Source organism: Labeo rohita, chromosome 18 (assembly GCF_022985175.1).
Source record: "Labeo rohita strain BAU-BD-2019 chromosome 18, IGBB_LRoh.1.0, whole genome shotgun sequence".
Lineage (NCBI taxonomy): Eukaryota > Metazoa > Chordata > Actinopteri > Cypriniformes > Cyprinidae > Labeo > Labeo rohita.
In genome coordinates this window covers 13034902-13062061 of record NC_066886.1, presented here as the reverse complement: position 1 = coordinate 13062061, position 27160 = coordinate 13034902, and the positions used below count along the sequence as shown (strand labels likewise).

At 34.2% G+C, this 27160-nt stretch overlaps 1 protein-coding gene across 4 annotated transcripts; it reads left to right on the top strand.

Annotated features, from left to right (window-relative positions):
- The first annotated feature begins 287 nt into the window (after window positions 1–287).
- asz1 (ankyrin repeat, SAM and basic leucine zipper domain containing 1) lies at window positions 288–27160 on the top strand. Of its 4 annotated transcripts, none has more exons than XM_051135387.1 (13): window positions 288–627; window positions 768–867; window positions 953–1075; window positions 3773–3887; window positions 15262–15373; window positions 15532–15666; window positions 15779–15897; window positions 16427–16496; window positions 18324–18380; window positions 19344–19471; window positions 22907–23012; window positions 24160–24273; window positions 26408–27160. In XM_051135387.1, the coding sequence occupies exons 1-13, from the start codon at window positions 520–522 to the stop codon at window positions 26567–26569; spliced, it is 1449 nt and encodes a 482-aa protein (XP_050991344.1). In that variant the 5' UTR covers window positions 288–519; the 3' UTR covers window positions 26570–27160. The 4 variants fall into 4 exon arrangements, with proteins under 4 accessions (XP_050991344.1, XP_050991346.1, XP_050991343.1 ...); XM_051135389.1 differs by having other exon boundaries at window positions 289–627; window positions 19359–19471; XM_051135386.1 differs by having other exon boundaries at window positions 289–627; window positions 16427–16499.

Sequence of the window (27160 nt, the reverse complement as noted above, 5' to 3'; positions counted from 1 at the left end):
AACCTTAAATCAGCAAGCTTTTATTTTGGCAGGTTACCGGAATTGCTGAGTGAATCAGGTCATTAGATAATCACAGTTTTGGGTTTTGCTCTGAAACGGCAGCACATTGCTTAGATTTATGCGTTCAGTTTGACTGGAAATCGTATACAGTATTACAGTCAGTCCATCTAAAACGGTGATCGTGCGTTAAACACTGTATATCATCATGTCGGTGCGTAAAAAAGCGGTCTTGTTTACCCAGCACATTTTTTATTTTGGTCGCGCATGCGCACCACTTGCGCGCTCCCTGAGCATATGCATCTTTATGCACGAGAAGCAACAACAAATTACATTCATGTTAAAAACAAAATAAAACAATGCAATAAGAATTAAGTACGCGATTAACGCTTCTCCATTGGTCGCTTCATTAAATATACAATTGTGGCGTGGTTGCCGCGTACGTCATTACGCACGACATCAACGAGAAGTTGCCGTTGAAATAATCAGGTGAAGGGGAATTTCCAGTTGTCCACCATAGCCATGTTAAACGAGATTGGCTATGCTTTTCCCGCTGGCGATGAAAGTGATGGGAGCAGCGACGAGTGGGATATTGGATATTCTGATAATAACAAAAAATCGTGCGCTGAGGTAAAAAAAACTGTTCTTTCTCACGTCCAACGCTCTTCTCGCCCTATGAGTAGCTAACAGTTAGCATACGGTCATTTAGTTAGTTATGTACACAGATTATTTACATAATTAAAAAAACAATCTTTTGATTTTGCCTACAGTTTTCTGAAGCACCTCTGAATGGAGAAGATAAAGTATCCACCTTGAAAAGAGCCATAACTGCAGGGAATGTCGAGCTGGTGCGTGAACTCTTCGACAGTGGTAAGTGCTCGTATTTATAGCTTTTATTTGGGCGACACAAGTAATAAACTTACAAAAATATGTCTATCTCATCATCATCTATCAGGTTTGGACGTGGAGACACGGCTTGGCTTTGGTTGGACTCCTCTCATGTGCGCTGTCCATGTGGCCCACTATGAGCTCACAGAGCTGTTGCTGGATCATGGTGCAAGTGCAAACTTCAGCAGAGGTAAATGGAGAGGATTTCTCTATTGTACAATAAAAGTCTTCTCAAAAGACCCTCATAAAACCATTGATATGTGTGCCAGAGCTTCATATTGAAAGATTCAATGGGGTCTTAAAGGGATACTTCACTCAAAATGAACATTCTGTCATTAATTACTCACCCTTAGTGTCGTTCAAAACCCGTAAGACTTTTATTCGTCTTCAGAATGCAAATTAAGATATTTTTGATGAAATCCAAAAGCTTTCTGACCCTGCATAGACAGCAACGCCGCAGTCACATTCAAGGCCCAGAAAGGTAGTAAGGACATCGTTAAAACAGTCCATGTGACATCAGTGGTTCAGCTATGAGAATACTATCTGTGCACGAAGTAAACAAAAATAACGACTTTATTCAACAATTTCTTCTCTTCTGTGTACGTCTTTGATGTACGTTCACGGCGCATGCGTGTGGTGCTGCTGACGCAGGATCCGGCGTTCTGATGCAGAATGCGGATGCACTATGCTTTGTTTACAGGCAGAAGATGACCGATGCTGAACGTGGAACTTTGTACACATGTCTGATTTTGACAGAGAGGATGACTAGCCTTACTTATTTGAACCACAATATACAGACAATGAACTAAGATAGATGGACGTTCTACGTCAGAACGACAGCTCCTGCATTATCAGCACCACATGCATGCGAAGAGAGAAAATTGTTGAATGAAGTTATTTTTGTTTTGTTTTTTTTGTGCATAAAAAGTATTCTTGTAGTTATGTAACGTAACAGTTGAAGCACTAACCTGACATGGCCGGTTTTAGTGATGTCCTTACTACATTTCTGGGCCTTAAACATGTCAGTTGTGTTTCTGTATGCAGGATGAGAAAGCTCTGGGATTTCATCAAAAATATCTTAATTTGTGTTCCAAAGATGAACAAAGGCGTTACGGGTTTGGCACGACGTGAGGGTGAATAATTAACAACAAAATTTTGGGGTTAACTATCCCTTTAAGATATTTCTGCATGTATTGACACATTTATCTTTGGCTTTAAGGTTGTCTTTTTTTTACGGAGCATTTAGTAGTTTTGTTCTTGTTAGAAACAGCACTCACATGAGATAAGGGGCCTGTCCCGATACCCACATTTGCGATCTTTGTGACGTCATTTCCAATATTTAAAGTCAAGTGTTGTAAAAATGCAGCTTTAACAGAGTTTTATTTACACAAGTCAATGCTTTGTACTCTAAACTTTCATATGTCTGTCCAGGATTATGTAACGGACAAAACAATTCAATTGCGTAGCCTTAGTTTAATTGTGAAATGATAAAAAGCATGACGTTTTACAAAATACACATACTAATCTCTGCACTAATAAATTGTGCAACACTATTTTATACCACAAAATTATACATAATATCTAATTAAATAAAAAGCTTTACTCAATCTTAAGATTTTGGGGCACTTGAACATGATGAATGATGGGATACGCTCAGCCTCAAATACTCAAACCGCCCTGAAGTGATATTAAGGATATTGTGGGTTTAGCATGTGTTAAAGGCAGTTAACTCTGGCATTTGTTAGACATGAGACGGTTTTGCACACTTACATCCTTTCACATGCAAGTGGCCAAGACCGCAAATGTGGGTTTTTGAAACAGGCAACGTTTTTGCTCTCAGAATAAATGCTAAAATATTCAGTGCACCATTAAGAGTCAAAGGTTGAGTTTGACAAGGCAAGAGCAGGTGCTGTCAATCTGATGTTGCACTACATGGCCTTCCTGTGACTCTTGTGGGTTTTTATTGGAGAGGATGGGGTTTTGCATCAGCCACAGGGAAGGAACCCAGTGATATCAAATCAAAAAAGCATGGCTAGACTTAATCCTTCAGGGGGAATAGTTTGGTTTTCATTAATATGGTCAACATTGAAGTAGGTTACATTCTTTTGATTTCAACCCACGTGCTAGAGAGGACGGAAACCAATTAGAGTTTGCCTCAGTGTCCTTCATCTGCCATTACTTAATGTTTGTGACGCACATGCCGAGCTATTGTAACGTGTAATTAATCTGCTGGTGTGTTTCTGGTTTACACATTGGCTCTTTTAATTTTTTTGTCAAAATTGAACGCATCTGTTGGTCACGGTGAAATGTCGGCACATGAGCGACTGAAGCAATGTAGACACATCCACGGAGAAGAGTTCCAGAGGGGGTCTCGAGCAACTGAAGCTGCGGGCTTAGACAGGAAATAATTAAATGTGAATGCAGCTGCCACTTCCTGGTCTGTGTTCCGCACAGAAGGGGAAGAATGCAGAAGTGATTGATAATGGCGGTATACAGAGCGTGGTGCTGGCGTCATTGCGTTGGCCCAACACCGGAGCTTTATTTATTTTCCTGCTCCACCGCAGACGCAACTAAACTGTGTCTGCATCCTACTCCCAAGCAGACCTGCTCCTGCAGTCTAAACGCAGCTATCATCACAGCACACAAACCCCTAACATAGATGTGTCTCCTTTCTGCATCAACACAACACCGGGACTGCTCCCGGTCGGATACGTGACTGAAACACTAGCAGTGTCCAACAACAGTTAGGCCATATTGAGACTCACGTGAAGTGTGTACAAACATGTGCATCCTGTGATTTGAACAATACCACTGCAGAACTTGTTTGCAAATTATAATTTGATTCTGAAGTGGTATGTCTGTGTTTTTCCCTAACTTCCTTACATAGACCACTATACAGTTCTGATGGCTGCTTGCACAGCAGCGTCTGCCTCAGAAGAGATGATCTCCAGGTGTGTGGCTCTGCTGCTTAGTCGCAATGCTGACCCCAATGTCTGCAACAGGTAAGAAAGTATTTTTGCCAGTGTGATTGCTCATGCGTCCCTGGACCACAAAACCAGTCTTAAGTAGCACGGGTATATTTGTAGCAATGGCCAACAATACATTGTATGGGTCAAAATTGTCAATTTTTTATTTATGCCAAAAATCATTAGGCTATGAAGTAAAGATCATGTTCCATGAAGATATTTTGTAAATTTCCTACCATAAATATATCAAATTTTAATTTTTGATTAGTAATATGCATTGCTAAGAACTTCATTTGGACAACTTTTAAAGGCGATTTTCTCAATATTTTAATTTTTTTTTATACCTTCAGATTCCAGATTTTCAAATAATTGTATCTCGGCCAAATATTGTCCTTTCCTAACAAACCATACATCAGTGGAAAGCTTATTTATTCAATTTCAATATTCAGTTTCAATTCTCAATCTAAATTGAGCCTTGTGACTGGTTTTGTGGTCCAGGGTCTCAAATGTTATTTTTATTTTTTGCTAATTAACATTATAAATGGTTTTCAGACTCAGTAAAGAATATACATACATGCATCAGGGGTGTTTACGCCAAGGAGGCAAAGTAGGCAGTGCCTCCTCAAAATATTGTATAATGAAAAAAATTCCTAGTACTAAAAACAACTTACAAAATATAATGTTAAAAAGTATAAATCACTAATTTTTCTAAATAAACATTGTCCAACAGTGACACCAGCAGGTAAAATTACAGTGGGAGTCCATGTATCTCTCGCCACCCCTGAGCCCACTGAGTTTTAACAGACCCCCTAAAGCATGCGGTGAGTTTGGTGTGGGGTAATTGAGAATGAATGGGGGAAAGTCATGGGAAAGGACACAATGCCTCCATCGCGATATGATTGGATACGACTGATTATGTTCGGCTGTGATTGGTTCATGCAATAAATCCCACCTCTTGTGTTTGTGCACGTTCCGCATTCACAAATCAGTCTGAATTAACAACATAATCCAGTTAATGGGAAGATTAATTAAAAAGTACGCAGCCCACACACTTAGATATAACCACTTTGTTAATCAAAATGAGATTTAAAATGGCATGAAAACATAATCTGTGGGAGATTTTAGTGAGCAATCAACTTGGTGAAATTTAAAGTAAATTTCTGTGTCTTTGACCAATATTTACCAAGCTTTGATGACTGATGATCTAAAAAATGTTAAAATAGTTAAAAGTTAATTATTAAAATGAATAGCTGAACATAAGTTTATGAATAAAATATATTGTTTAAATTGTTACTGCCTTGAGTTATTTTTGAAAAAATGTAAAATGCTTAAACACTCGTGTTAAGATTCATACATGGTTTTAAAAAATGGAATATTAATTACATTGTTAATGTAAAAATATTTTGAACTTTGCCTCCTCCTATATAATTTATGAGATTAAAATAAGAACTTTCACATTGCAAGAAATGAAATCTTAGTCTTTTTTAAATTAATTATTTTTTCCCTAACAGAATCTGGCTTCTATCTGCTTGTTAAGTCGTGACGTAGGGATTCTGTTTCTGGGTACAAGTCTCTACTCATTTCAATTAAGATTACTATCTCAACAGTCGTTTATGAGCACTGTTTATTCATAACACATATTTAAGCTAAGCTTTTAAAGACTCACAGTGTACACTACAGTCTTCGGGCTCACATCCTCCTGGACACCAATACTTTAATGATTAATAAAAGATGAATCACTGTCTGGCCATCTGAGATTTCAGTATTGGGATAAAAGGGAGCGTATATTAACACCATTTGTTGTTTGCTTTTGGTATCTGATAGAACATTTGGACCCGGAAACGGTGATACGTGAATCGTGACGTCAGACTTGATAGTGTTTTCTTCTGAAATTTTTGAAGAATATTAATGTTGACTACAGTCATTTCTCAGGTCATTTGGTTGTCAGATTTGTGGATTTCTTTACTACTTGATGTACTGGAATTAAAAGTGCACTGCACACAATATTTTTTTTAAGGCAGTCTTGGGGTTTGGGCTTTGGCTGACATGTAACAGTGAGGATGTGCCATCATACAAAAGTTTTTAGTTACTGATGGCATTGCAAATTATTTATTCCTTGAGTGAATATGTCCAGTAACGGGTTACCAAAACGAAAAAAAAGCATTCAGCTGGGCCACAATTAGGGCTGGGTGATAATTTGATAACAATAATTATCGCAATATAGTTTTCCTACGATAAAACGATATGAAATTTTCATAAATGTTCGATATAATTTTTATGTGCCACAAGTAAAACGAAAGTTCATCTGCTCGGACCAAAGTTCAAACTGGCGTGCTGCGTGCGCTCACTAAAAAAGATGCATTTATATAATCTCAATGTGGCGCGGACGTGCCTGGAGAAACCGAGCGTGTTGCGACTGCGCCGCTTCCTTTATGAGCGCAGCTGCCACGCGCCTACATTTGAAATAACGAACTTGAGCACGCAAAAGATGCGATATGTGAATGGCTCCATCACGCGAGCACTAAACAGCACTGTGAGATCCAGTGTGAAACACTTGAATTCAGCGATGAACACAAATGACTCTGTGATTTAAACTAGTTTAAAACTGTGTGCAGCGAGACAGTCAGAAGGCATTTCAGTCTACACGTCGCCATCATTTACCATGGATTTACTGTAGTAACACTGACTGCAACATGGTATTGTGGCAGCAATGTGGGATATTTACATTGAATTTTATTACAGGAGTAATGGTATATAATTATAGTATGTATGTATTTGTGATTGAGCTATAGCATGTGTGCATTTATACTGAATGTTTGTAGTCTACCATTTTTCATACAAATAGGCTACCTATAAAACCATGTAGTTATATTTTTACCATGGTATTGAGGTACCATTATGTGTGGTTTTAACTGTTTATCATGATTTAAAATGTATGCTTGCTACTATAGGACACCACTGCTTAATTTAAAATAAAATAAAATAAAAAGAAACGGTCAGAATATATTTAACCATATAAAACTGAGATTTCTACAATTTTTACAGATTTATAATAAACAAAAATTTTCCTCTGCAAAAGTAAAATTATTATTATTATCATTATCAGACAACCCGAACCTGTTTTTATGATTTGAAACAATATAACTCATTAGAACATGCAGAAATTAATTTTTCTGTTTAGATATTTATTTTGATAAGGGAAATTATTGGTCTGGTTTCTACAACTTTCACTTTGGAGCAAAAATCTGATTTGAAAGAAATAAATTTGACATTTATCGTGATAATTATCGATATTGACTGATATGAAAAAATTACTGTGATAATTTTTTTGCCCATATCGCCCAGCCCCAGCCACAATGTAAAATGGCTTGCATTAGCTTACCAGTATTACTGATTATGCATCTCCTGTTATTGTGCGTAATTTAAAAAGTGAAAGAAATATGCATAAATTCGGTGCATTGGCTCTCATCCAGTGAACTTCCAAAAGGGCCTCAAGATGACTTATAATAGCTAAAAAATAAGCTAAAACAACTAAAAATCAAGATATTACTCATTTTAATTAACCCCACAACAACTGTTTTTTTTTCTTTCTCCAAAAAATGTGTATAATATGGTGTAGCCTTATTTAAAAGTCTAATTTCTAGACCTAAAAAGGTCATGCAAATACAATTTTGCAACTCACTTGGTATTTTTATAATAAATACACATTTCTAGTTATATATATATATAGTTATTTTTTATTTTTTTACAGTAATTTATTTATGTATGTTGTGGGCAATGTGGGGCATTTAAAGTAACCTGCACATCTGTTTCATCCAGTAAGGATATCATTAGTTCAGTACTTGCAAAATAATTACAATCAAATCAGCAAATGAATGGTTCACAATCAGCTTTCTCCTCAAAAAAGTCCATTTGGAAGTGCACATACTGTATAGAAAACACAAGTGTCATTCACTTTGCTGTGCATAACAACACCAAAAAAATCAATATATTCCAATGTTCTGTTTTCTATCATGTGCTGTGCACGTTTGTGATGACGTAAGATGAACGCAAATGCACTAGGGTTCGATGGAATCAAGTGAATGCGAAACCAGACTAATGCTACAGGGGCACTGAGAACAATCAGACTCTGACCACATAAAAAAAAAAGTGTATAAGTGTATAAAAAAAAAGACCCTAGTGGAGACCTTCATCCTTTGACTCATCTACATGCGTCTAGGTCTAGCCCTATTGATTGAGAGTATGTGAAAAAAATCTCCCAGCAGCTACAAAACATTAACACTGGCCAGACAGTGTTTCAAACAAGTCTTCCTAACAACTCTGTTTGGGAGGTGATGTGTGCTCAATAGTGTATTGACCAAGGCATTTTTCAGGGCAGCCTCCAGCTGCTTATCATCTGCCACCCAAACCGCTCACATGAACTGGAGTGTCAACAAGCATGTTGTTCACTCGACTGGTGAGAAAGTGATTGTGTCCTATCCAGACAAAATATTTAAAGATCGGTAACAAGGAACAGGGAGATGTTGGCAAGTGATGGGCCTGTCAAACATTCATCCTCTTCCTCTGCCCTCTCAGTGCTCCGCACATAGCAGCTGCATTTCCCTAAATCTTTTTGTTAACAAATACAGTATGCTTAGACTAAGCCAGACATCATTTGGCAAGAGGGTCTGTTTCAGATTAGTTGAGATTCATTATTTGAAATTGCTGAGACGAACATTTTACATTTGGTTTCCGTTCTGTTTCACATGTGAAATCACAGGCTTGTAGTAAGTGTTTAAATGCCTCATTATGATTGTATAATTTAATCAAATGTATAATTGCAAGAAATAAATGGGGCTGCACAATTAAACAAACTAAAACTGAAATCCTGATTAAATATTAACCCTCTATGGTACCGTGTTGCCACCAGGCAATGTAGCACATTTTATTTTTTTCTAATAAAACGAGACGCAAATTTAATTAATCAGTGCTATCTTAGGTAAGGAGAACTCAAGTACTAAATGAAAATGTAAAAAAAGTCGTCACATGACAGAGGTCGATTTTGTTTCCACTTTCTGGACATGTGCACGTCACATGATTTTCTATAACTGCAAAGTGTTACTTATTTTACCAAAATAAGATGGATCATACAAAATGCATGTTATTTTTTTATTTAGTACTGGCCTGAATAAGATTTCACATAAAATATGTTTACATATAGTCCACAAGAGAAAATAATAGATGAATTTATAAAAATGGCCCCATTATATACACTTGAGTCTTAATACTGTGTTGTTGTCTGAATGATCCACAGCTGTTTTTTTTTGAGTGATAGTTGAACATGAAAATCTTGTTTGTTCTGAACAGTTACACTGCCTGCTGTTCTTCAGAAAAATCCTTCAGGTCCCACAAAATCTTTTGGTTTTTCGGCATTGTTGTGTATTTGAACCCTTTCCAACAATGACTGTATGATTTTGAGATCCATCTTTTCACACTGAGGACAACTGAGGGACTCATATGCAACTATTACAGAAAGTTCAAACACTCACTGATGCTTCAGAAGGAAACGCAATGTATTAAGTGCCACGGGGTGAAAACTTTTGAACAGAATGAAGATGTGTACATTTTTCATGTTTTGCCTAAATATCATATTTGTTTCATTTAGTACTGCCCTTCAGAAACTACAGAAGATACTTGCATGTTTTCCAAGAAGACAAAATAAATTTAATTTACCTTAATCTTCAAATTCAAAAAGTTTAATGCAAAAAGTTTCCTTTTGAATCATCAGTGAGCATTTGACCTTTTGTAATAGTTGAATATGAGTCCCTCAGTTGCGAAAAGATGGATCTCGAAATCTGGACTGTATGTAAACATCTTTTATGTGCAATATGTTATTCAGGTCAGTACTAAATAAAAATAACATGCATTTTATTTGATCCTTCTTATGTTGGTAAAATAATTAAAAGTTAGCAGATTCTGCAAGGTGTATGTGAACTTATGACCTGTATATGATATTTATATCTCAATGTATTTGCATTTTGCATGATTTTGTAAGAGGCATTGCTTCCTCAACTTTTACAAGCAATGAGGAGTCATGTGTTTGTGCACATGGAGTCCTTGTGTGTGTATTTGCATGCTCTTAAGGATATGTAAGGTTCTGGTGATTTATAATGTTTTACCTTGAAACAACACTAATATGTAATGTTTTGATGTGATAAACTGATACGATGGTTTGGTTATAATTGTGATCCAGGTGGTACAGTGTTGCCTGAGAGCAACAGCTGAATATATAATTTTACTTTTCTTTTCTTTTCTTTTTTTTAATATGAGATGTGTAATACATTAAAAACCAGATATGTGACCCTGGACCACAAAACCAGTCCTAAGGGTAAATTTTTTGATCTGTTTGCTTTACATGTGATGTAACCAACATCAGAGAACCTGGTGCGTGCAAATACCATTTGTCATTAAATTAATTAAATATTTAACAATCTTAAGAGGGATCATTAAATTACTTTACATTTAAAGGTTTCGGCAGATAAAAAGGTTTGGAAACCCCTGGTCAATCCCATAAAACTATGTATCATTATTTCAGTACCTTGCTTCAATACTTGAAGGAATAGTTCACCCAGAAAATCAAAACACTCATTATTCACCCTATCATTCAAAGTGTATATTTATTCTGCAGAACACACAAAAAGAAATTTTAAAGAATGTTTCAAATGTTTTGTCCATCAATAAAAGTCATTGGAGTCTAAATTAACATTTATCAAAATATCTTTTTTTGTGTGTGTGTTTCACAGAAGAATACCACTTAATACCACTTTGCTTGCATACTTGTCATTTTACCAATTGTTGACATTTAGGCATAATATTTCAGGCTTTGATCATGAATAGAACTCAGTCCAGGAGTCACTGGGCCAGGTGACCTTACAGAAAACACGTTTTGCTGAGCATGCAAGTCTTTTGCAAATGGCTCTTCCGTTCTTTCATGTAGTTTATTTGATAATGTGTCCGGTGAGGATTTTGAGCTGCGTGCTGACATGCATATGTTGTTCCAAATGATTCTGATTTCAAATATCAGTTTAGTTAGTTGTGCTGCATTTATATAAGAAGCGTTGGTCACACTTTATTTTAAGGTCAAGTTCTCGCTATTAACAAACCTTAACTACAGCTTTTGCCTCAAACTCCTAATTTGCTGCTTATTAATAGTTAGAAAAGTTAAGTTCAGGCTTTGCAAAATGGGTGGTTTATAAGTGCTAATAAACAGCCAATATGAAAGGAAAGAAAGGATGTGATGTGTGGCCAAGTATGGTGACCCATAATCAGAATTTGTGCTCTGCATTTAACCCATCCAAGTGCACACACAGTAGTGAGTGTGACAAACACGCACATACACACCGTGAACACACACCCCGGAGCAGTGGGCAGCCATATTGCTATCGCTGTGGCGCCCGGGGAGCAGTTGGGGGATCGGTGGCTTGCTCAAGAGACTCACCTCAGTCGTGGAATTGAGGGTGGAGAGAGCGCTGGTTATTCACTCCCCCCCACCTTCAATCCCTGCCGGACCTGGGACTCGAACCCGCAACCTTTCGATTACAAGCCCGACTCCCTAACCAAAATGTTAATAATATGCATGCTAATAAGCAGTGTTGGGGACAGTTACTTTTAAAAGTAATGCATTAAAATATTGAGTTACTCCCTAAAAAAGTAACTAATTACATTACTTAGTTACTTTTTATGGAAAGTAATGCGTTACTTTTGCATTACTTTTTAAATCTGGGCAGGGCTTCCTTGTTTGTTTTTAATATAAAAAGTTCTATTTTTTGGCAAATGTAAAAGCCTTTTCACACCAAAACCCTTCAGCAAAAAAGAAAAACAAATGGTAGATTATCTTAAGTAATTTTTGCTTATTAGTATGGCTGAATTGGATAATTGAAGGTCTGCAGCAAAGACATCGTTTAATAAAATGGTATTAAATGCATAAAGCATATTTGTATTATTTAACATATTTAATTATTGCTGGTTTACGTCATATTCTGAGTTGAATTTAACCTTTTATTCATTTTGAGGAATACTAAATCTGAACTGAGATAAATTAATGCATGTTCACATTAGTAAATGTTAATAATAATACAAATGTTTAAATTTGACCATTCTTATACAATGTTGCCTGGAGACAACAAACTTTTAATAAATAAACGCATTTAAAAATAATGAAAATGTTTATTGAAATTGTTATAGTGTCCAATTTTAAGCTTGAAGACATCACAAATATGTTTTCTGTAGTGATGTCATATTGAGTTTCTATGGAGGGTTAAAAGTTGACAGTTTGAAAGTGAAGAATTAGCATTGTAGCTTCTAAGTTTTTATATAATTTATTCATGCTTAGTTTATAGTACAATTATAATTAACAGTAATACAGTTCTCTCTTGATTTTGTTTTATATTTATAGGCCAAACTAATAATGACGAATATCACCGCATTTTATTCATTTTGAGGAATATTGAATTTGAGATGAATTAATGCATGTTCACATTTATTCTAGAACGAACATCTTACTCCAGATTTCTCTGAAGATGGGGACAGGAGTACTTAAAAATAAAATGATGGTTTTAAACCCTGGTTACAGCTATTAGGATCTTGTTTTATTGATTCAGTAAGCTTCCTTATTGCTCCCTTGGTTTTGGTGGAAGGGACAGCCTGGGAAAATGCATTTAAACTTCCACACATTTGTCACAAATACAGTCACTGAAGGGGAAATGCGTAGATAGCGAGGAGATAATGTCAAGATGATGAATACTGCTGCCCTTGCTCACCTGTGCCCGATGTTGTGGAGTTCAATTCACCACCGTCATGTTCTCTGGGAAATGCCACCCAGGTTGATTAATGGCCTTAGGATTTTCCCATAGATTTAAGGTGTGATGTTTGAGACTGTGATCTTTAGATAAAGCTGTATATTTACGACAGCGACGCGAGCTCTGAACACAAATGACTACAGAGTTCCTCTTTTGTGTTTTTTACAGGTTATAGATTGTCCTCCGCAAGGTGTAAACTGTTTTTGTCTGTTTACCTTGGCGCAGTAGTTCTCTTTATGGTGTTTTGATTATTCTGAATGGAGTTTCGTTTAAGGGTGATTTACAAACAGGGTGTCGTGTTGGATTCTCTTGGTGCCCTAAGTAAGATATCAGACATAACTTAGTTATGTTTTATGTTCTTGATCAGTGTAACTGTAAGTTGTGTTAGCCTGGGGGTACAGTTTTTGTTTATCATCTAAAATTATTTAAAATTGCGACTGAATACAATGTGCAATTATTGTAGGGCCCTATGATTTCCACGATGTGAAAAACACGGACAGAATCACAGAAACCAGTCATAAAAACAGAATTTACTGTACAACATGGAATGTTGTGGTGATTTGCCAAATTTTGGAGTAATAAATCCAAGTATACTTAAGTATACTTAAATCAAAATGCGCTATGAACTGTTGACTCAAAAAGTCGCAAAATTGCACATACTGATATGTGCGTGACGCTCGTGGTGTTTTCAGCCTCTGCCGCCTCAATATATGAGTACATGAACATAAATATGATCTCTAGAACTGCTCTGAGAGTCACTTTGTGAACATTTTACAGTTTCTTTAAAAAAAAACTATCATTGTATCATATATACAAACAGAAACTTAAAGGTCTTCACAGCAACCCGTCAAAATAAAAGTGTGGTTTAACTTAAAGAAACTATGACAGTAATATATTACTTAATGTAATGATGGTACTACTACTACTAATAATAAAAAACATTGTTTTTAAGGAATATTTACCAGAATTTTTTTTTTTACCAGAATTTATTTACCAGAAAAATACACAACACTGTGTTTCTGAAATAAATAATAAATTATTTTTTTTTACAGAATCACCTAATTAGAGATGCTTTTGATTATTCAAATTTATTGAAACCATTAAACGAATGAAAAACACAGAATTTGGTAAAAATAAAACTGAATTTGAGAAAAAAAGTATTTCATAAGTCCTTAAAAATTTAATTTGGTTAAACATTTAATAAATTGCTGTTAAATTGTATAAGTTTCATGATATCAATTAATTAGACATGCTTTTTGATAGATTTTTTTTTTAAAACAGACTCTGGAAAATTTTAAATGGCAAAAACGAACAAACAGAATTTGGGAAAAAAAAAAAAACATATTTCGTAGGGCCCTCTTATTGTTAACTAAAATCATAATTTTTTTGTAATTTTGAAAAAAAAAAAATAATAATAAAAATAATAATAATAATAATAATAATAATAATAATAATAATAATAATAATAATAAAATCTTGCCAAGGCAGCATTTCTCATGTTCATTCAGTTTAACTTATTTAAAAAAAAAAAAAAATTAAATTAAATAAAAATTAATAAAAACTATATTGAATAACACATTGGGGGAAAAAACTATAAAAACGAATACAAATGAAATTAAATAAAACTAATAAACTAAACAAAAAATTAGTAAAATTGAATTAAATTGGTAAATTATAAGTATTAATAAAAAATTATAATATCTCAATGACACTAGAATAACACTACAATTGTTTAAATTAATTATTAAACATTTTTGGAAGTTCAAAATACACTTGAAATGTGAGATTTGTTTACAAATATATTTAGTGACAAGCAGTGTATATATGAAGTGACAAGCTTCAGTTTCTGCACTGTTGGAAACTCTCAAAATGGTTTTATGTATTTCAGATATTGTTTTCATGAAACCGCCAGAATACTTTGTATTGTACTTTAAGATGGTGACTCTTAGCTTAAGTCTGACGTCAAGCGTCACCTCTTACGTGACTTCTAGGGTCCAAACGCTCTATCAGATGACATGAGAAAACAACAAACAGTACTATTTATACACTCACAATGTGATGTGATATACTACCAAAAAATTATAATCCTACCCTTTAACTTCATACCAAAATCCCAGATAGCCATACAATGAAAATATAAATGAGTAAATATAAAAAATATTTGTGTTTGGGACGCTGTGAGCACGGAAACTGTAGTGTACACTGTAAATTTGAAAATGTTTAGCTTAAATGTTTAATATGAATAAACAGTGCTCATAAACGGCTGCTGAGATTTGGGTTTGGACCCGGAAACAGCGTTTGTTGGTGCATTCAATGGATGCTTCACGTCATTACTCAACAAGCCCATAGCAAAAAACACCAGTGGTGCAAGTCTCTAGTCTTATTTTAACACTATTACACTTTTGCTTAGTTTGCTTCTATCAGTTCCATCTCCGTTTACTGCAATAAATGACTCGTGTTAAATCTAAATGTGGCAGAGAACATAACCTCCTGAATGTATGATGTATTCCTATCACCATGATCACTGTAACATCTGGCGGTTTTGTTTTGTCTCGTTTTGTGCCCTTGTTCAGGAGCAGTATGACGTGTCTGATGCTGGCAGCCAGAGACGGCTATTGTCAGGTGATTAATTTGCTGGTTTCGCACGGAGCGGAACTGAACTTTCAGAATGATAATGGACTTACGGTAAGATCAACAATGAAGTCCGTTAACAAAAACTTGTTTGTACGTGCATTTTATTATATTCATTGGCTGTTTGTATCCATGATTATCTACTATTATTATTATTATTATTATTATTATTATTACATTCTCGCTTTACACTTATTGTTCTGATGGAGCAGGCCCTTACAATAGCAGTGCAGTATGGACGTGAAGCAGCCGTGTTGAAACTGCTTCAACTAGGAGCAGATAAGTACATCAAAACCAAAACGGGGAAGACAGCAGCTGACATGGCTAAAGTGTTCAACTACCCCGAGGTAGATCAACGCTGTATCTGCTGTCATTTCCTGTGTCAGAAATCACAGACTACAGTTAAAAAGTGATTTTTGGTCTTGAGAATGAGAAATATTAAAATCATTGCTCTTTCAGATTTCCAGGATCCTTCATTCTACAGAGCTCTCTACTGTAAATGGCAATGCACACTCCAAAGCTGAGGCACTGTATAAATTTCTCAATCAAAATGCTGATCCTTCCTCCTTCAAAGAGAGGTGAGCGTTTGTGTTGTGACTTGGTTTGTAACACCCTCTAGTGGTGACTGAAGTTAAACAGAAATCCTTTTATTTTGAAAGAAAAATATTTCAATTTCAAATAAATAATGCTCATTTGAACTTTTTTTCATCAGACAGTCAGTGTTTTGGCATTGATTATAAGATGTTTCTTGAGCAGCAAATCAGCATATTAGAATGATTTCTGAAGGATCATGTGATACTGAAGACTTGAGTAGTGATGCTGAAAATTCAGCTTTGCCATCGCAGAAATAAATTACATTTTAAAATATATTAAAATAGAAAACAATTTTTAAGTTGTTATATTTTACTGTGTTTTTGATAAATAAATGTAGACTTGATAAGCATAAGAGACTTAAAATCCCTTAAAAATGTGTAATTAAATATACAGATTAGTAGCAGTCATATGCTGGTCCTGACTATAAAATCATTTTGGGAGTCAGCATAAAAGCAGCTTAGATATTGATATGTAATTGTGAATGTGGATTTATTCTTTTGTTTAATCTTACAGTTGCTCCAGACTGAGTGATATTGAACTTCTGTTGCATGGTCTGAATCTGGATCATCTCTCGGAGATCATGGTGGTGAGCCAGTCGATTTATTTTACTGTCACGATTTATTTAACAAATGTTTATTGTAGGGCTGGAACGGCTCCTAATGGAAGCCCGTTTCTGCCACTGAATAAAAAATAAATAAGGTAATTGTGACTTTTTATCTCACGATTCTGTCTTTTTTCTTGCTATTTCGAATTTACATCTCGCAAATTTTTTTTTTTTTCTCCCCTCGGAATTGTGAGATATAAACGCAGTTATAAAGTCCAGTTCTGGGGAGAAAAAATACTTCATTTCTCAGAATTGGGAGTTTATATCTCGGAATTCTGACTTCACAACACAATTGCGAGTTTATATCAAGCAATTATGACTTTATTTCTCAGAATTGCAACTTTGTAACTCGCGATTGTGAGTTTATATCTCACAATTCTGAGGAAAAAAAGTCAGAATTGCGAGTTTGTATCATGCAATTCTGAAAAAAAAAAAAAAAACTTATTCGTTCGCAATAACCTTTTTTTAATATATATTTAGTGGGGAAAATGGGCTTCCATAGTTCCTTGATTCTATTGGAGTATTAAATTTTAAAAAATGCTCGATTGCATTTGCCCATGTGGAGTAATCGGCAAAATACCGGAAGTGGCGCATTCCACATGCTAAACCCATTTAAAAATCATAATAAAGCATAATGCTATTAAGAGTTCACAAACGCTATGATTTAATGAAATAAGTATATGCAATGCAGGTTTAATATATGCACTTTATTTATTCACATGCACGTAGGTTATGAACGTGCATCTCAGAGTCTCTCTGTTCACAATAACTTTAAATGCTGCTTTGCAAACTTTTATCATTTACTTGTGTGGAACGTCTCAAACTCCATCTCAGCATTTTGTTGTGAGTTTGGGTTTATTTTAACATTCATCTGGGAACACAACGTGTGCTATTTCATCAGATTTGTAAGGTAAATAATTTATAAACCTATGCAAACTACAGAGAATACACCATTAGCTTTCTAAATATGCTGACTATTTAATGTGATTTCAAAATAAAAGTTTAAACTCTCACTATTACAGTCAGTATCAAATTACAGTGGCTGTAGCGTTTTTATCATAAAGAAATGGCCTAATATTAAAGATTAAGTGGACTGGACATTTGAATTAAATGTTGTTGAGTCAATATTTTATATTACGTACTGCACATTAGCTTTGTTGTTTATAATACATTATGTATTTTAACAGTTTTGTTTAATGAAACCATATGATTACTTGCTTTTGACACTTTATTTAAACTAATTATTATTGCCTTATTACTATTATGTTTATTTTAAGTCATTTTAAAGGCTATTGTTCACTTAGGTCTATTTTTATTGCTATAAAATAAAATAACTATAATTATCCGATTACCCGATTAATCGTCAGAATAATCGACAGATTACTTGATTACCAAAATAATCGTTAGTGACAGCCCTAGTTTAATGTAATGCACTTACATTAGAATTCTATGGGGCCAGTAATCAAGAAGTATTAAGCTTATATTTTTGTTGACATGTTTACATGAATTATTTATTAAAAGTGTTTATTATTTGACTTCTGAAAGTAGTTTTTCAGACGATTTAACTAATGGATATGTATTAGCAGCACAATTCCTGTGGATGGAGTTTGTTTTTAACATTTGTTCGAGTACAATACAGTATGATTGCTCCATATACCTTCATTGTAAATCAGTTACAGAGTTGATTTCTGTGTATTTTTTTTTTTTTTTTTTTTTTTTTTTTTTTTTTTAGGTAATTTTAATTGTCTCTGATGGATATTCCTTCTCCCATGTGACATACACCTTAGTTTCTTTTTTCACTGACAGAAAAATGATATCACTTGGAGTGATCTGTTAATCATGGAGAAGAAGGACTTGGAAAAGGTATGCAGATCCTGAAAAACACAAATTTTGTGCAAAGAAACAAATTTTCTTTAAGTTAGTAGCTAAAATGAATGAATACACACTGCTGTTCAAAAGTTTAGGATCAGTAAGATTTGTAATGTTTTTAAAGAAGTCTCATGCTCATCAAGGCTGCATTTATTTCATTCAAAATACTGAAAAAAATAAATATTGTAAAATAGTATTACGGTAATAATGGTTTTCTATTTTAATACTCTTTAAAAAATAATTTGTTCTTTTCATGCAAAGCTGAATGTTCATCAGACATCACACAATTCTTCAAAAATCATTCTAATATGCTGATTTGATACTCTGTTATCATCAATGTACGAAACCATTGTGCTGCTTAATATTTTTCTGGAATCTGTGATAATTTTTTTCCAGGATTCTTTGATAAATAAAAAGTAAAAAACAACAGCATTTATTAAAAAAATATATTTTTTCTAACAATATAAATCTTTACTATCACTTTTTTTTTTATTGATTTAACACATCTTTGCCAAATAAAAGTATTCATTAATAATGAATGCATAAATTGAATAATGAATAAACACTGTTATTTTTGACTTCTTTATTAAAGTATCCTGAAAAAAATTACAGGTTCCAAAAAAATATTGATAATAAATCAGCATGTTAGAATGATTTCTGAAGGCTCATGTGACACTGAAGACTAGAGTAATGGCTGATGAAAATTCAGCTTTGCATCACAGAAATAAATTATATTTTAAAGTATATTGAGATAGAAAGCAGTTTTTTTTTTAAATTGCATTAATATTTAATATTGTTACTGTTTTAAATAAAAACCAACTTTGATGCACATAAGAGACTTATTTAAATGTCTTACTGATCCCAAACTTTTGAATGGCAGTGTACATATTTTTAGATACACATCTGAAAAACTATATTGTATCTTGCATAAAATGCTGGTTTACAATGACAAATCAGCTGTCTTTTTCTAAGATCGGCGTAACTAATCCTGAGGATCAGAAGAAGATTCTCAGCACCATGGAGCAGATGCATCTTGATAAAGTAGATCTGGACACCCTGACGCCTCTTAATAACATAGACAGCGGGTAAAGCTCATTTAGCCTCAAGCTAATCTAAACTTTATTGCATGTTTATTATGTATCCCCATCAAATCCAAACCATGTTTCCCATGCTGGTACAACAGGACAACAGTGTCTTGACAAGACTTCCATGTAAGCCTGTCTTAATGGTATAAGCTCTAGTAATGATTTGTAAGGTGAGAAATGAGCTAGTGCTGTTTCTGCATGCTCCGGGCTCTGACGGATGATGGTGAGTAGGCGGCATAGCGGCCATGTTTGACTTTAAAGTCTGTGCTTAATGAATCTAATCAATCTGTAATTTCTTTATTCAAAGTCAGGGAGGTACAGAGAGGGCAGACGGACACACAGTAAATTGTGCGGTTAAATCCTCTTCTGATAGCTGCTGCATAAACACACATTAAAAGGATATAGAGTTACAGTGAAATTCATTGCCACAGTTGATTTCCTGCCTAATGGGATGTATGTAAACATAAGCACTGCCGTTTTCACAAAAGTTCGTAAGTTGTTTCCGGCAGATTGCTCCGTGTGGCTTTGATACTAATGTTATTTTTAAGGGAAAAAAATGTTAAACTGTTATTATTTTAGGTGGTTGGATTATTTAAAATATATCAACTAATTGCCATATGTCACCTGATACAAAATGATGGATTTGCTCATGGTGCCTGTTGGGACGGTGGCATTAACCTAGCACTTAGTCGTCCACAAAGGCATATCACTCATTCAGTCATAGAAAAACTAACAAAGTGACGCTCAGAGCCCATCTCTCTGTCCTGGAGGAGATAGTAACTCCACAGCGTCTGACAGTGTTTACCACAGGCTCTGACAGAGTGTTAGGAGAAGAAAACGGCTGCTTGGGGAAATGCCTGTTAAGATAACACTATCAACATCGCGTGGTATGTGTGAGCCATTACAGGAGTTTGAAATTGTAAGTGATGGCAGAAGTACGCCAAGAATGCTGTCATCAAATTAAGTGATACCATTGGTCATTTAAGAAGTGCATGCTTCAGTTTTCAATGTTCGTGATTTTAGGATGAAGAGATCTGAAGGAAATATTCAAGTAAACAGTGGTATCACTTTGTTGATTTGTTTGTGATATCATTTGTTTTAGTCATTATTAATATATATACACTACCAGTCAAAAGTTTTTGAACAGTAAGATTGTTAATGTTTCTTTTTTTAAGAAGTCAGTTCTGCTCACCAAGCCTGCATTTAATTGATTCAAAGAACAGCAAAAACAGTCAAATTTTGAAATACACTGCCCTCCAAAAGTTTGGAAACGCCCTAGAAAAGTGGGGTTTTGGACAATATTGGCATGAATCCTTTTTCATTTGTGATAATTTTGCACTGATAATGGACAACACAAACTACGAAAACATATTTTATTACATAAACAGTTTATATATAGAAAAAACTTAAATTTTCGATTCATCAAAATATTCACCATTAGCTGCTATTACAGCTCTGCATAATCTGGGCCTAAATTCATTGTATTTTAAACTTAATTGGCAATCAATTGTTGAAGCTTTTAAGTTGTGCTGACCCAAAAATCTTTTAAAATCCTTTTAAAATCCATTTAAACCAGTAACCAGGCATCATAGCTGGCAAAGGGGCATGTCTGACTTTGACATGTATATATTGCCATTAGTATGTAATCAAAATGAAAATTATTATTGCTGGTCTTCAGTGATAATGTCAAGTTACTTTAATGTATTTGCACCAAAAAATAAGGATTTATGCTGATATCATCTAAAATCCACACTTGTGTTTCCAAACTTTTGGAGGGCAGTGTATTTTTACTATTTAAAATAAGAGTTATTTATTTATATATATTTTAAAATGTAATTTATTTCTGTGATTTCAAAGCTGAATTTTTAGCATCATTACTCCAGTCACATGATCCTTCAGAAATCATTCTAATATTCTGATTTTCTGCTCAAAAAAATTATGATGATGATGTTGAAAACAGCTGAGTAGATTTTTTTTTTCAGGTTCCTTAGATGAATAGAAAGTTCAGAAGAAGATAATTTATCTGAAATAAAAAGCTTTTGTAACATTACACACTGTACATTTCAAAAGCTTTGAGTCTACATTTTTTTTTTTTTTTGAATTAGAATTATAGAAATTAATAGTTTTATTTTACGAGGACACTTTAACTTGATCAAAAGTGATGATAAAGATATTTATAATGTTATTAAAGATTTGGTATTTGAGATAAATGCTGTTCTTCTGTACTTTATTCATCAAAGAAACCTGAAAAAATTCTACTTGGCTGTTTTTTAACAACAACAAAACAACAAATAATAATAATAATAATAATAATAATAGTTTTTTGAGCAGCAATCAGAATATTAGAATGATTCTGAAGAATCATGTGACTGGAGTAATGATGCTAAAAATTCAACTTTGAAATCACAGGAATAAATTTTAAAAATATACTCAAATAGAAAACAGTTATTTTAAATAGTAAAAATAGTTTTTGCTGTACTTTGGCTCAAATAAATGCAGGCTTGGTGATCAGAAGAGACTTCTTTAAAAAAAACATTAAAAATCTTACTGTTCAAAAACTTTTGCCTGGCAGTAGACATTCTCAATTCAAGTAACTCTTTACATGTAATCTGGATTACATAATCAGATTCCAAAAATTAAGTGCTTGTAATTAGAATAAATTCCATTTTAAAATACTTATTTTATTACTTATTTTATTTTATTTTTTTATTTTTTTCTCGTGTCAATATGGTACAAGATTATCCTATTTAAATCAATGTAATAAATGAGTTTGGTCAAAAGTAATCTAAAAGTATTCAAAAATTAGTCTAATTATATTACAATTTTTGTCATGTAATTTGGAATCAGTAGCAGACTACAATTCGCAAGTAATTGACCCAGCTCTATATGTGTGTATATAAGTGAAAATAGTTCACAAAAACATGATTTATAAGCAAAATCAGGCTGTGTGTAGAAGAGTTGACCTGTTTGACATGATGACTTTTAATGTCCCTGACAACTTTTGTTAGCAACTGCATTTTTTCAAAACAAGTATAAACACTTTAAGATGTACAGATGTAAACGCTTTAAGTTGTACAGTAGTAAACATTTGAAGTGGATCAAGAAAGTTCATCAAACTTGTCCTAAGACAAGAACAGGTATTGTTTTGGTTTTAGGACAACTTTAATGAAAGGTCTTGATCCATTTCAAATGTTGACCACTATGTTTTTCTCATAGAATAAAATGTGTCTTAAGCTTGTGTTATTTCAGGCATTTAACCAAAAACCCATTAGGGCAATGGGAAGTGCTAAAATGCTAACTCGTTTCCAGGTTTTGGCCTACAAAAATATGTAATCCCTGCAGCACTCCCTGAAAAGGCTAAGTGAAGAGGAAATGGAAAGTTTATTTAACTACTTCATGAACAAATGGTGTCATTTGTGAAACGTCTTTTCTCAGGAGTGAAGATTTCCTCAACTTTCTGATCAGCCTGAAACAGCAGTGCTGTTACTTGACAGAAACCTTACAGGATGTCATCAGCAGGTTCCCACATAGCCCCTCTGAGGTTCGTTGTGTACTTTAGTTGTAAAACATATTAACATATTACATATTACTGTCTCTTTCTTTAGTCTCATATAGCCAGGCTTTTGATTTGTGGCAGTCTGGTCCACATTGCTTTATTCTGAGCAAGAACCACCCACTTAGAAAGAAGGAAAATGCCTGACTGACATGTAAAGCAGCGAACAACAGTTATATTTGTTTTTATGTGCTGTTTAGGAGCAGAGCTGAAATAAAAATAATTAAAATAATGGTACATTAGCCAAATGGTTGTACACAAAACACTGTATATGCGACCCTGAACCACAAAACTAGTCATAAGTAGCATGGGTATATTTGTATACACTGTATGGGTCAAAATTATCGATTTTGCTTTTATGTCCAAAATCATTAAGTAAGATGATGTTCCATGAAGATATTTTGTAAATTTCCCACCATAAATACATCAAAACTTAATTTTTGATTAGTAATATGCATTGCTAAGAACTTCATTTGGACAACTTTAAAGGTAATTTTCTCAGTATTTTGATATACAGATTTTCAAATAGTTGTATCTTGGCCAAATATTGTCCTATCCTAACAAACCATACATTAATGGAAAGTTTATTTATTTCAAAAATTGACCCTTATGACTGGTTTTGTGGTCTAGGGTCACATATATAGGAGGGAATATGTATATACATGGTCAAAATCCACAAAAAAAGTTTTGTTTTTTTAAATGTGTATTCCAGTGGTAAAAAAAAAATTGTTTGAATAACATGTGGGATGGTTAATTTTTCATTTAAAGGAAATAATGCACAAAAAGGTGTGACGACTAGACTGTCTAATTTTATATTTGTGAATGAATGATTTCTGCCCCAACTGTGCCAATAATTGTGCAACCTTATTCTTAAAATTGCTTCATCTGTCAAAAACTCTGATGGGGCATATGCTTAACTGAGTTTAAATGTGCATGGCTTCTGAGAGTGACTTTCCAACTACCTGAAATTATCCATCATAACAGCATTTAATAAATGGGAGCACAAATGAGTTTGATTGTATTTTAAACCTTCAAGTAATTTTCAGCATTTTCAACTGAAGTGGTAGCTAGAAACAGAGCTATATCTTAAATTTTTGTGACTGCTTGTTTGTGATGCCTGTTTGGGTTTGTTTAGGTTGTTCTTACATGTGATCCCAAGAAAGAAGCTCAAGTCCTTTGTGCTGAACTAATAACTCAGACAGGAGACCTCCAGAAAGAGATTCTCTGTCTTAAGACCCTGCTCAGCAAGGTCAGTCATGTCCGCATTCCTTCGTGTCCTCATCGTTCTTCTTCTCCGACGCTTCTATTTACAATAGTTTTGTCTAGGAAAAATACTGTGAGACCAACCGCTTCATCCCACTTAGATGTTCCTATAGTCTCTTTCATGATGATGAAGGGAGATCAGTTGTGAACAAATAAATTGAGGATGTTCTCCGCTAGCACATTCCAAGGAAACTCTCATCAATCTCCAATGTGGAATTAGTTTAATCAGACCTGTTTGTAGCTTGTTGTAGCTCCTGGTGTTCTTAAGGCATTCAGCATTTGATTGTGGCAAGCCATCAAAATAGAAATAGAAGTTTCTCGGATAATGTTTTGTCTTTTATCATAAGAAACATTCTAATAGACCAATTTGGAGTAGACGTCACAGTTACATCACTTGCAGCTGCGTGCGCATTGTGGTGGCAGAAAAACACTGGTAACAAGTGAATGGAATAGGGTAATATCTATTGAGAGAAAAAAAATGTGTGCCTTATGTCAAAATCGGAAATAATTCTTGTAGAATACTATCGTCAAAGACGCCATTTGTAGCTAAACGCAGACGTTTAAATTGACGGACTGTGGATGAAACCCGCTATGATTACTCTACTTTTAAAGCATAAATTTGATTTAAACAATAAGTCTACATAATATTGACATATGCAGTTCATAGGGGACATATTATATTAGCCCTGGAGCATGAAATACTATTTACACCTATAACATTTTACATTTACCTATTATATCTCATAATTCTGACCTTTTTTTCTCTCGCAAATGCAAGTTTATATCTTGTATTTCAGATTTTCTAACTCGATTTAACTGAACAATAGCAAGTTTGTCAGTTCTGAGGGGAGAAAAGCCAGAAATGTGGGATATAAACTCATGATTTTGAGCCGAGGAGAAACGAGAGAATGATTTTTTGTATTAGAATTCTGAGATATAATCTTAAATATAATTTAAGATTAAATATAAATATAATTTATATTTTATATAATTTAAATATAATTACGAAAATATAGTCAGAATTTTTAAATATAAACTCAAATTTACCTTGGTCTATACACCATACCTGATACTGATGCTGCGACGTGTGAAATACTGGGTTTTGGAAGTGTTTTTCCAGTGAAATATAGAGGCAAATTGATTCACCAAGATGTAGATGAGTTTGTTTCTTTGTAGGAAAACTGATTTGGAGAAATCTAGCATTACATCTGCTCACCAATGCATCCTTTGCAGTGAATGGGTGCTGTCAAAATGAGAGTTCAAATAGCTGATTAAAAGCTCACACTGATGTCGTTCCAAACCTGTAAGAAGTTTGTTCATCCTCAGAACACAAATTAATCCAAGAGCAACTGACATGTTCAAGGCCCAGAAAGTTAGTAAGGACATCGTTAAAATAGTCCTTGTGACATCAGTGGTTCAACCATAATTTTATGAAGCTAAACATCATTTATCAACAATTTCTTCTCTTTCATGACAGTCTTTGGCGCACGTTCACCGGAGTACAGTAGTAATGACAATTCTCATTTTTGGGTGAACTGTCCCTTTAAAACCGTTGCTTCTGGTTAAAATACATGTCAATAATATTGCATTCTCCAGTGAAAAATTCATCTGGCCTGAATCAGTAGAGAAATATGCAAAAATCAAGCAGTTTACAAGCATAAACAGTTCTGAACAAATATGTTGGTGGATTTTGATGTGAGAGGACAACAGGGGATAGACTGGAGAAAGCATTATTTTGGATCATGGACTTGTATTTTGGTCAAAAGTGACAATTTACAGTTAAAACGTCTTAATAGCTTTACTTTTACTTTTACTTAATAGCTAATACTGTTTAGACTCATTCTGATGGCACCCATTCACTGCAAAGGGTGATGTAATGCTAAATTTCCAAATCTGTTCTAATGAAGAAACAAACTACATCTACAACTTGGATGGCCTGAGGGTGAGTATATTTTAAGCAAATTTAGATTTTTTTGGTTTAACTATTTCTTTAAGTTTGATGTCACCATTTTTGGGTCCAAATGCTCTATCAAAGCAAACAACATACAGTGCTAATATACACCTATAGTGTGCTCTAATAAAAATAATTTATTCTCTTTTAACTCTTAATGTCTCTTTAGACGGCTCACACGGAGTACACCTTTCAGTTTCATCAAGCAGGCTCCAATAATGGCCAGAGAGGAAAGACCCGCAGGAGATTTGCTGCTGTGCTTGGACTTGGAATGCTTGGAGCAGGGCTTCTATTTGTGTTGTCACATTCAAAAAAACTGAACTATTTTTGAGATGTATTTCAGTGATGTATGTATTTTAAGTTGTTGCCTAAGTATTTTATTAATTTTATGTTCTAGATTTATGTTAAGAATATGTTACAATCACCCTTTGTGTGATACTATTCTAGACTGTTACTCATCTGTTAAATATTTTTATTTTATTTTTTCAGTGCACTTCATTATAAAAGTTTTCCCAAACCACAATGTTATCCTTCTCTTTGCTTTATGTGTAATCACTGTTGTAAGCTTCTATTGCAGTGGCGCCTGCCGGTCAAAGCTGGATGGCTAGCACTTTGTGTTTTGAAAATTTTGTTTTGATTTAACTGGGTGGCCCAACAAGTAAAGTCACTGGCAGTCGCTGTCTGTGGTGCTGAAATGTCATTTCCGGGTGCAGGACCCCCTTACAACTAATTTCATGATGAAAGCTAATTACTTGATCAGTCATGTTCAGTTTAATTGAAAAATTGATTGATACATATTCACTTTTGTGCTTGAGAGGACAATGAAATACGGCATGTGAGAGCCGTTTCCTGAAAGCCTTGTTCTGAGTATGTTACATAAGATGTCTATGAGCAGCAAAAAATGGCTCCTCCATTATCTTTT